A 12,028-nucleotide genomic window follows, 5' to 3' on the forward strand; every position below is an offset into this window, starting at 1 on the left:
AGCCCACCGAGTCTACGCCGACCAGTGAATATTTCTACGTTATCCCACTTTCCGCATCCGCTCCATCACGCTAGTGGCAAATTACAGAGGGCCGATTAATCTACAGACCTGCACATCTTTGAGATGTGGGAGGAAACCAGAGCAACCGGAGGAAACCCACTCTGTCAAGGAGAACAGGCAAACACCACGCGGACAGCACCCGAGGAAAGGATTGAACCTGTGTCTCCAGCACTGTGAGCAGTGGCTCTACCTGCTGTGCCACACCTTGCAACACGGGAACAGGAAGAAGCCTTTCAGCTCCTCAGCCCATTCCATGCTCAAAGAATGATTTCAATCTCAGCCCCATTTACCCCTGTTGGCCCCTGAACTTTAATCAAGCAAAACTTGCCTTGTGTTCAGACTTCCAATTGATTCTCGGTCTTCATAATTTTCTGGGGAATACAGACTTGCATGTCTTTGGGATGCGGGATGAAAACCACCCTATCATAGGCAAGGAACGGAAGAGTACAGCACAGGAACAGGCCCTTCGGCCTATGTCTGTGCCGAACATATTACCACGATAAACTAATCTCTGCCTGCACGTGATCCATAGCCCTCAATTCCATGCAGATCTCAGATCTGTGCCTCTCTAAAAGCCTCGTAATTGCCTCTATTGTATCTGCCTCCCCCTCCAGGCCTACACTATTCTGTGTAAAAATAAATTGCCCCACACACCTTTAAATTGTACCCATCTTACTTTAAAGCTATATCTTCTAATCCTTAACGTTTCCACCCTGGGGAAAAAGGTTCTGAATGTCTATCCTATCTATGGTGCTCATAATTTTGCATGTTTCTATCAAATCTCACCTCAGTTTATTTTAAGTTATTTAAAAAATGTCTTCCTTCCAAGGCAATGTTACAGATCAGGCAAAAAAGAGTGATGCAAAACACACCCAACCATTGTCCTGCATACACTCAACGTTTCACGAGGGGAAGGAATGATGTGAGATTAGCAGACTTTATGTAGAACTACTTCATAACAGGTATGGGGAAAATAAAGATTGATGCAAGACTAACAAACAGTTGAGAGCCTTGCTCAGCAGGATATCCACAGAGGAAGTTTGCACTTACTGATCAGCCTCTCCCATAGATGGGGTCAGCAGAAGAAAAACAAACCACTCCTCAATTTAGAACGGAAAGAATTCCCCGGAACTGCAGCTGCAGCATTTAAAGTACAGATAAACCATCGCGTTGAAGCAATCTAAGCCTTCTCAGTTAAAACAAAAAGATTGCAAACTTCTCACAGACAAACAAATCTCCGTTAGCAATTATGAACAGGAAGAGTTAGGCAAGGAAAACCCAAGAGCTTGTTTAACAGAGATAAGCAAATAAATTCTGGTATCAGGCAACTCCAACAGCCTACAAGGACAGCTTGCACACAGTCTCGCAACTAGACTAAGCTGTAGGATTAGACTATGGTAGAAACCAGGAACTGTAGATACTGGTTTACAATCAAGGCAAGGAGTTCTGGAGAAACTCAGCGGGTTAGACTGCATCCAGAACATGGATAGGTGACGTTTCAGATTGGGACCTTTCCTCAGGATTGGAATACTGCATGATGTCATGGTGTGTATCAGAGGCACAACTGCTAGGAGAGAGAGGACAATGAGGGTTCTCTCACAGGCAGTCTCCCGGACCGATGATGGTATTAGAATTGGTTTGTTATTGTCACATGCACCAAGATTCCCTGAAAAACCTTGTTTGCATGCTATCCAATCACATAATACCAAGCACAAGCAAACAAAGCCACACCCAAGTACAACAGGTAGTGCAAAGAGAAAACTACCAGTGCAGAAGAAGCTCTTCCGAATATGTGGCAGGTGTTTTAAAGTGTTTGTATCGTCCGCCAGATGGGAGAAGCGAGAAGAGGGAATGACTGGTGTGTGAGTGGTCTTTGATTATGTTGGATGATTTACAAGGCAGCGTGAAGTGTAGATGAAGTCAATGGCGGGAAGTACGGTCTGTGTGATGGACTGACTGAGTTACATCCACAACTCTCTGCAATTTCCAGTGGTGTTGGGCATAGCTGTTCGCAAACTAAGCTGTGATGCACCTCGATGGGATGCTTTCTACGATGCGTCTGTAGAAATTTGTAAGGGACGTGGCAGACATGCCAAACCTCCTTATTTCGTGCCAATGATACCTCTCCAGGGGCTCAGTGCTGGAGATTGGTATCTCACAGAATATATTTAGTTTAGTTTAGAGGTACAGCGTGGAAACAGGCCCTTTGGCCCACCGACTCCACATCGACCAACGATCACCCATATACTTGTTTTATCCAACACACTAGGGAGAATTTACAGAAGCTAATTAACCTACAAATCTGCACGTCTTTGGCATGTGAGAGGAAACCAGAGCACCAGGAGAGAAAAACCCACGCAGTTACAGGGAGAACGTGTAAACTCCATAGAGACAGCAACCAAGGCCAGTATCGAACCTGGGTCTCTGGCACTGAGGCAGCAGCTTTACCCGCTACCATGCCCCCACCGCCCCTTCAGGATGATTTAGGGATGTCATTAAAATGGAATGGGTGCAGAAGAGATTTACCAGGATTTTATCTAGATTCGGGATTATAATGAAAGGTTGAATAGGCTGGGATTTATTTACTTGGAGCATAGGAAGCCGAGGAGGGTGACCTTATTGAGATGTACAAGATCATGAGGGGCATGGATAAAGTGAACCTTCAGCCTTTTACCCTGAGGAGAGAATTCTTAAAACTAGAGGGCACAGACTTAAGGTGAGAGGGGAGTAATTTAAGAGTGACCTCATGGGCAACCTTTTCACTCAGAGGGTAAACTGTATCTGGAATGAACTGACAGAGGAAACAATAGAAGTGGATACATTTACAATATTTAAAAGACATTAGGACAGAGATATGGATAGGAATAGTTTAGAGGGAAATGGTCCAAATGGGACGAGCTCCCTATGCCAACTTAGTCAACAGGGACACGGTGGGTCGAAAGGCCTGTTTCCATGCTGTACAGCTCCATGAATCTGTCTCAGAAGTGTACAGGAAGGCAGAGATGCATTTGCTAATGAGAAACAGGTAAAGGAAGCATTCAATGGAGCAATTATGAGCCAAGTAGAGGGAGTGAGAGAGATAGGTATCTGACAGTGGATTTGGTTTATTACTGTGACATGTACTAGGGTACAGTGAAAAGCTTTGTTCATCATGCAGATAATATTACGTATAGCTACAAACAGTTCAAACTCAAGTACAATTGGTAAAGGGACGGATACAGAGTGGAGAATATAGTTCCCAGCATTATAGTGCATGTCCTCAATGGGGTAGAGAAGGGAGGCTAGAGGCAAGGCAGGAGATTGGACATGTGGCACTTGTCTCAGACCCCTAAGGCACTAGGGTATGTGCGATGGCCACGTTGCAGGAATGATGTGATGGCAGCGGAGAGGGGGCCGAGGGAATTATCAGGATGTTGCCGGCTGAAGAGGTATAGCTGGAAACTGGCCTGGATGCTTTTCCTGGGGGACAGGGGACTGAATGACTATAAAATAAGTTCATGTTATAGCAGCAGAATTAAGCTATTAGGCACATCGAGTCCACACCGCCAGTCAATCATGGCTGATCTATCTTTCCCTCTCAACCTAATTTTCCTGGCTTCTCCCATAACCCCTGACATCCTTGTGAGATCTGTCAATCTCTGCCTTAAAAATATCCATTGATGGCCTCCACAGTTGTCTGTGGCAATAAATGTCATGGATTCACCACCCCCAGCTAAAGAGATTCCTCTTCGTCCTTCTAAAGGTACGTCCTTTTATTCTGAGGCTGTGCCATCTGTCCTCGTCTCTCATTAGTGTAAACAAGATGAGGATTAGATCGGGTGAATTGTAGTGATAGTGAAGTACAACAGAGAAACAGGCCCCTTGGCCCACCAAAGTCCGTGACAACCATCGATCACCCATTCACTCCAGTTTAATATTATCTCACTTTCTCATCCACTCCCTACATAATAGGGGCAATTTACAGAGGGCCAATTAACCTACAAACCCACACAACTTTGGGATAACCAATTACAAGATGTGGGGAAGAGGGGTGGAGGCACTGGAGGGCATCATGGGACCACCAATGGTTACAGAGGGGTGGGGAAGGGAAGAACATGGGGAACAGAGGGGGTTTCAATGGTGATCATGGAGATGTCGACCTTCTTGGTGCATACAAAGTGTGACGGCTTCAGTAACCAAAAATAGTCATAGGGCACAGAAGCAAGCCACTCAGCCCAACTCATCCATGCGAACCAAGATGCCCCATCTGTGCTCTTCCAATATGCCTGCATTTGGCCCATATCCCTCTAAATCTTCCCTATCCATGTACCTGTCCAAATGTCATTTAAATCTTGTTATAGTACCAGCTCAACTACTTCCTCTGGCAGCTCGTTCAATATACCCAACACCCTCAGTTGCTCCTCATGTTCCTATCTTTGCCCTCTCACCTTAAACAAGTGCCCTCAAGTTCTTGATTCCCAACCCTGGAAAAAAGACTGCATTCACCTAGATTTTATATACATCTATAAGATCAACACATAGCAACTGCGCTCTAAGGAATAAAGTCCTACTCAGCCCAACCTCTCCCTGTAGTACAGGCCCTTGAGTCCTAGCAGCATACACGAAAATCTTCTCTGCACTCTTTCCAGTTTACTGACATCCTTCCTATAGCAGGGTAACCAAAACTGAACACAACCTCCACGTGAGGCCTCACGAAAGTCTTGAGGCCAGATATCTGTTACTGCTGCTTCTCTGCGGCATGGATTAAAATAAACAATCCCTTCAGGAGGAGGGTCCGATGCTGGTGAAAGAATTACCACAAGTACAGCTGAGCCCAGTCCGTAATGCTGCAGATTAATTGGTTACATGAATTCCCAAAGCTCCACAATAACAAAACCGTGCAACACAAGGATTACCTGTGGCTTGTGAACCATCCCCCAGCAATACTAGTGCAGCTGGTAGAGCCGCCAGCTCACAGTGCCAGAGACTCTGGGTGCATGTGTGCGGAGTTCGCACATTCTCCCTGTAACCACGTGGGTTTTTCTCCGGTTGCTCCGGTTTCCTCCCACATTCCAAAGTCATGGTTAATTTCGGGGAAAATTGGAAATTGGCCCAAGTGCGTAGGATAGTGCTAATGTACAGGGTGATTGCTGGTCGGTGCGGACTTGGTGGGCCAAAGGGCCTGTTTCCGCACTGTATCTCTAAAGTCAGCACCAGAGTTGAACCGGGCTCTCCGGCGCTGCAGGGCAGCGGCTCTATCTCTTGCATCTCCCTGTCTGCACGCACGCTCTCCCAAACACTAATCACCTCCTCGTTCTCCACACACAACTGGAGACCAAGCCTGCACCCTATGACAGTGCCGAGGGAGAGGCACCTTCCTGAAGAAACACAACGGCACCCGATACCCTCTCAGGAAGTCATCTGTTTTCACCACAAAAATGTAAACGTATTGGAAGGAAAATGTGTTCTTCCGACAAGGAGAAGTTCTGATTTTTCCCAGATGGGAAACACAGCTGATCAGCTTGGTGTAGAGAGAGGTGTGTAATTGAGCGTGCTGGTGATGTTGATGACACATTCTTCAGGGACGGTGCGTGGAAGGCACGGGCAGCGTTGGTGCACGGGTTAACGGGGCAACGTGATGGAGGACATCGTCTGCTGGCCTAGTTACAATCAGCTGCTTTTCTACTTTCAAAAATAATACAAAGAAACAGTGGTCCAAGATTCCATACATATCTTACATTCCCTGCGGCAGAGAGTTATGGAAGCATTTTCCAGATGCTCCACGCCGGACATGTAAAGCTACAGAAATAAAACCCAACAGGTGATGGTGTGTGACCGACGCTCTGAAGGTAATGCATCCAATACTGACAAGACATATACTGCAGGCAGCAGGAACCTGAGAAGCATTGATGTACACAGAGACCTTGGGGCGAGTGTTCATAGCTCCCTGAAAATGGCATCACAGGTGGAAAGCGTGAAGAAGTTGTTTAATTTTCTTGCCTAAAGGCACACACCACCAGACTGAGGATCAGCTTCTTCCCCTCTATTATCAGGCTTCTGAACAGTCCTTCCATAAGCTAGGCTGGGTATTGTCGATTCACCTCTACCCCATTGCAGACATTGGACTCTGTCTATAGAACTGATGTGCTACAATACTGAGTACCATATTCTACACTCTGTATCTCCCCCCTTTGCTCTACCTATTGTTTGTTTCTACTTATTAATATGTCCAGGAGATAGGTTGACCTTTGCTGCTTTTTTGTTTCCGCTTCTCAACTTCCAAATTGTTTAAGTGGTTTGTCCAGTTACCAATCGAAAACGCATTGTAACCAATTCAGCCCCCTTAATACAAATAGTACTCTTTAATTCATCAATCGAGTTTTATCCAATTTGAGAACTGGCAGCAGATGTGTTACAGCGGAACTATCTGTATTAATAATAGTCACATCCAACAGTTGGCAAATCTGCTTGCCCAGCGCCACAGGGGTGTGAGTGGTGGGTTATTGAGGCTTTACTGAACCAGCGGGTTGAGAGCCAGAATGTACACTCACTTAATGGCATAAAGTGCTGGAGAAACTCGGGGGAGGTCAGGCAACATCAATGGACAACATGGACAGGTGACGTTTCACGTTGGGACCCTTCGTCCAACAAAATCTTCAAAATATGTACCATGAGGGCTGATTAGTGTTCCAGAGATGCTACCTGACCCGCTGGATTATTCCAGCACTTTGTGTCCATTTGAGTATTAAGCAGCATCTGCAGTTCCTTGTTTCTACACCTACACCCACTGCTTTGGTGAACATCACAGCTACTAACGTTTCATCACCTAAACAGTTGCTATGTGGACCAACAAAGCCACAGGTAATTGAAACAGGGAAATATAAATTGCCCATGTCACTACCCACAGTATAACCCCAGGCCTTTAAACTCCAATGTAACAATGAACTTGTGGCAAGCCAGTGGTTTCATTATGTAGAAACAAGGAACTGCAGATGCTGGTTTGTACCAAAGATAGACACAAAGTGCTGGAGTAACTCAGCAGGTCAGGCAGCAACTCTGGAGAGAAAGAATGGGTGATGATTCAGGTCAGGACCCTTCTTCAGGCGAAAGTAGGGGGTGGGGGAGAGGAAGTGTTCCATTAGTTTGGACTTCACACTTCCATGGTCATTTCAGTGCAGTACAGTCGATCTCCTTATCACACACCCTCCCCGTCTCGTAATTCATTTCACTTCCGATTATTCCCAACTCACTATCATTTGTTTGCCAGGCCTTACCATCAAGATGGTGACCACCAAGAAGAGGTGAGAGGGGAAATTTTGTGAATGAACGGAAAACTCCAGATGCTTAAATCTTGAGCAAAAAAAACGAAATTTGCCAGGCTTTGTCCCACCCCCAACTCTGTTCTAAATTTCTTACCCCCTTACTTCACTACAATCAGTCTGAAGAAGAGATCCGACCCAAAATGTTGCTTGTCCATTTCCGCCACAGATGCTGCCTGGCCTTTGTGTAGTTGAGGCAGGTACTATCGTAACGTTTAAGAAACATTTAGACAGGTACATGGATAGGACAGGTTTAGACGGATATGGGCCAAGCACGTGGGACTAGTGTAGATGGGACCTGTTGGACGGTGTGGGCAAGTTGGACCAAAGGCCCTGTTTCCGTGCGGTGTGACTGTACGACTCTGTGTGCACGAACAGTTACCTCAGAGGCCCCTGCCCAGGATCGTACGGCCTCCTCCAGCTCTGTCACGCGGCTGCCCTTCGCCGGCTCCGTGCCCATGGCGTTCTTCCTCTCCTGGGCTTGGGCCTCCGCCAGGCAGGAGTGTGCGAGAGGCTGGACTCGATGCAGCGCCTGCGACAGGAACTGGAAGTGGACCTGCAGCACGGTGAGGAAGCATCGGCCCAGCACCTGAGGAAGAGGAGACAGCACAGTCACTGCAGGCCCGGCACACCACACGGCACACCACACGACACAGCACAGCTGCAAGCTACATAGCCGCAAACCTACCAACACGCTCGACAAACCCGCCTCGAGAAAGCAGCCAGTGGAATCAAAAACCTTTTTAGTTCGGCAAAGAGATACAGTGTGGAAACAGACCCTTCGGCCCAGCAAGTCCGCGGCAACCAAAATCCGTACAGATAGCACCCGTAGTCAGCATAGAACCTGGGTCTCTGTTGTTGTGAGGCAGCAACTCTATCGCTGCGCCAACCCATTCCAGCCATTCCTTCTTCTCTATACGACATAGAAGCAGAATTAGGGGATTCAGCCCATCCAGTCTCCCTGCTCTTGTCCAGCAGAAGGTACAGAAGCTTGAAAGTGCGCATCACCAGACTCAGGAACAACCTCTTCCCCTCTATTACCAGGCTTCTGAATGATCCTTCCATAAGCTAGGGTACTGCCCGGTTGACCTCTACCCGGGTAGGAGATTGCAACCTTCACACGGCTCACCCTGTTTCGACGAATGCAATCAACCTGTCGTGCACAAATAGAAGATCAAACAGAACAAGTTGTCTTACAACTTTAGGCTGTGCACGCCATATGCAAGAAGAAGACCTCTACCCCATTGCTGTTATTGGGCTTTGTCTCTGGAACTGATGCACTACTTTGAACTATATTCTGCATTCACCTTTGCTCTACCTATTGTACTTGAGTTTGATTTGATGGTATTTTATGTATAGTATTATCTGATCTGATTGGATATCATGCAAAACAAAGCATTTCACTATAACTTGGTGTAAGTGACAATAATAAACTTCAACCTATCCCGAAGGGACCCGACCTGAAACATCATCCATTCTTCTTCTCCAGAGATGCTGCCTGAACCACTGATTTACTCCAGCACTTTGTGTCTATCTTTATATCTGCCGTTCCTTTCTACACAGAATCGTCAAGCAATCATGCCCATCACGATGACTGTCAGTTTAAATTACATAGAGCCATAAAACACGGAAACAGGCCCTTCAGTCCAACTCGTGCATGCCGACCAAGATGCCCCATCTAAACTATTCCCATTTGCCCCCGTTTGGCTCATGTCCCTCTAAACCTTTCCTACCCTTTCCTATTTTGCCCTTTCTTTTCCTCTGGAAGCTCATTCCATATATGGACGACCCTCAGAGTGAAAAGGTTACCCCTGAGGTCGCTGTTAAATCTCTCCCCTCACCCCATTTTAAGCCTGAGCACTCTAGTTTTAGAATCCTGGGGATACACGAGCATTCACTTTATCCATACCCCAAACGCAACACTGGGTACCCCGAGGGGAATGTGAACATGTAATATCAGTGCAAGTGCTTTTTTCAATGTCCCAATACTACTTCTGTCCATTCGCTCCACAGGCGCTGCCCGACCCGCTTAGTTCCTCAGGCACTTGGTGTTTTGCTCAAGATTCCAGTGTCTGCAGGTCCTCGTGCCTCCTCTTTGTTTTACACATCCGGCCTAGTAGAAGGCCAATAGGTAAGGACTCTGATACAGAAGCAGAAAATGCTGGATACACTCAGCAGGTCAGGCAGGATATATGGAAAGAGAAGGAGAATGAATGGCTCAGGTTGAAGGTTTCAATCTGCTGTGCTTTTGATCTTCAGCGGAGAACTCTGCACATTCCCCCCACATCCATCACACGTTAATTGGCTCCAGAAGTTTCTACTTTTTGTACTCTGGAGTTACAAGAACATTGCATACTTGTTAACAATGGCACAGTCAATGTGAATCACCTGGCGGCTAAGACGGCAATACCTTGTAGCCCTGTGAAATGCCTTCTAATCTAAATGAAGGGACCCATGTAAGCCTGTTAACAATCAGATACCAAGGTGCAGCCTCCCTCTCCTTTGTTTACTTTGCTCCCCCCTCCTCCTATACACAGACCCTTCAATCATCGTACTCAAAGGCGTCGTTCCTGTTATATTTTGAGGGGGATATGGAATTATTCAGCTTCACAAGGTCACGTCATTGATTAAAAAATGCCTTGAGAAAGTAGAATACTTTCACAATTGTATCGCGGCCGTGCATTCGCTCACCAAGGCGACCTTGACCGTCTGGGTGAAAGACAAGGTGTTGTCACCAGCTGCCAGCAGAGGCACTTGTGGCTTTCCCGGCAGTGGGAATGGGGTATGATGGGCAGGGAGAGGTGGCAGAGTGGGAGAGCAGAAAGTGAGCATTCTGAGTGGTTTCATCGCGGCCTGGTTCATCAACAAACGCCCAGGAACAAAGGAGATTACAGAGAGTGCTCGGTCCATCTAGGAGAATAACCTCTCCGCCATCAAAACAATCTACAGAAGGCACAGCCTCAAGAAGGCATCTAATATCATCAGAGACCCACACCTCCCTGGCCATGCTCTCATCTCTCTGCTATCAACGGGAAGGTGGTACAGGAGCCTGAAAACTGTGACCTCCAGGCTTCTTTCCAACGCCATCATGCTCGTGAACTCTTCACCACACTAACCTCAACAACTATCATCTGCGATGGACTTTTTTTAGTTGCAGCTCGACTTCTGTTTTGCACTATTATAGTTACTTAGTCGTACTGATTGTTCATTTACTGTATTGGTGGTTATGGTACATTTTTCTGTGCGTTATTGCATGAATAGGCCTAGCAAAGTTGCAGCAAGTAAGAATTTCATTGTTCCATTGCCGGGTCGTGTGACAATTAAACACTCTTGATTCGTGACAATAAGTGGATGCAGGCAAGAGAGAACGAGGAACTGCAGATGCTGGTTTACAAACAAAGACGCAAAATGCTGGAGTAATCATGTATAGTCTTTCCACTAACTGGCTTGCACACAAAAGCTTTTTACTGTACCTTGGTACACGTGACAATAAACTAATCTAAACTAACTCAGCAGGTCAGGCAGTCTGAAGTTCATGTCCACCATGTTCTCCAGAGATGCTGCCTGACCTGCTGAGTTATACCGGCACTATCTTTTTCAGGCAAGGGAGGACACGCATCAGCTCCCACAGCAAAGTGAAACAAGATCAGGAGCAAAGATCCTAGAGCTCCACTATAGGATCTTTGATCAGGAGGTAGGCGTTATTAAGCCCGCTGCGCCTGCCCAGTGCCCCCTGCTCCAGTCTGATGCTAACCATGCCTGCAAGCACACAAACTCCTTCCAAACGGCATGGTGGCGCAGCAGTAGAGCTGTGCCTGAGATCCGGGTTCATTCTAGACTACGGGTGCTGTCTGTATGGAGTTTGCGGGTTTTCCCTTTAACCGCATGGGGTTTCTCCAGGTGCTCCAGTTTCCTTCCACACTCCAAAGATGTACAGGTTTGTAGGTTAATTGGCTTTGGTAAAATTGTAAATTGTCCCTACTGTGTAGGATAATGGTAGTGCACAGGGTGATCGCTTATTGGTGTGAACTCAGTGGGCTGAAGGCTTGTTTCCGCACTGTATCTCCAAAGTGTAAAGTGAAATGGAGAGCTGGCGTTGGGGCGAAGTACGCGGGGCACCATGGAACAACGTGAGGGCGATCAGCATGGACTGACACCCGCTGGCCCACTACCCACGGGCTCCTTGACAGATGGATCCAGTTTGTTGCCCCTGCAAATATTCTCCGTGCACGGATTTCCACGGGTCCCGTTCAATTCACTTCTACAACTTGGGCCTCTTCCCATTGGCATGCACCCAGTTACAGCAAATCCCCAATAACCCAGCATGCTACCCATTTTCACAGCAGCAGACTGTTAAAGATATTACTCCCAACACGCTTATTTTTAATTTTCATGTTGCACAACAACAATGATTTTCTCAGTGTCACCCGTGTCCTTCAATGGAGCGTGGGAACAGATCTCAGTACACAAACTCTCAGGAACTGCAGAAAATCCTGCTAGTGGATCATCAGTTTTACTGTTGAATCCCCTCTGGGTCTTCTGCACGTTGCCATATATCTGTGCCCTCGGGTTCACACCTTTCCTCTAACAGGGAATCTTTCTCCTTATTTGCCAAGAAACCCTCCCTGATTGTGACCCTTATTTATACTTTCCCTGTTGCAAGTCGTGGA

General features: G+C 46.8%; 1 protein-coding gene across 4 annotated transcripts in view; it reads right to left on the reverse strand.

Moving 5' to 3' along the window:
* Positions 1 to 12,028, reverse strand: part of garre1 (granule associated Rac and RHOG effector 1) — a 98,411-nt gene that overhangs the window by 17,415 nt on the left and 68,968 nt on the right. For all 4 annotated transcript variants that reach the window (XM_033035898.1, XM_033035899.1, XM_033035900.1 and 1 more), the window contains one exon: positions 7,741 to 7,947. In XM_033035898.1, coding sequence (XP_032891789.1) covers positions 7,741 to 7,947 — 207 coding nt within the window. The remainder of the gene's footprint in view (positions 1 to 7,740; positions 7,948 to 12,028) is intronic.

The sequence above is a fragment of the Amblyraja radiata genome, chromosome 17, assembly GCF_010909765.2.
Source record: "Amblyraja radiata isolate CabotCenter1 chromosome 17, sAmbRad1.1.pri, whole genome shotgun sequence".
Classification (NCBI taxonomy): Eukaryota; Metazoa; Chordata; class Chondrichthyes; order Rajiformes; family Rajidae; genus Amblyraja; species Amblyraja radiata.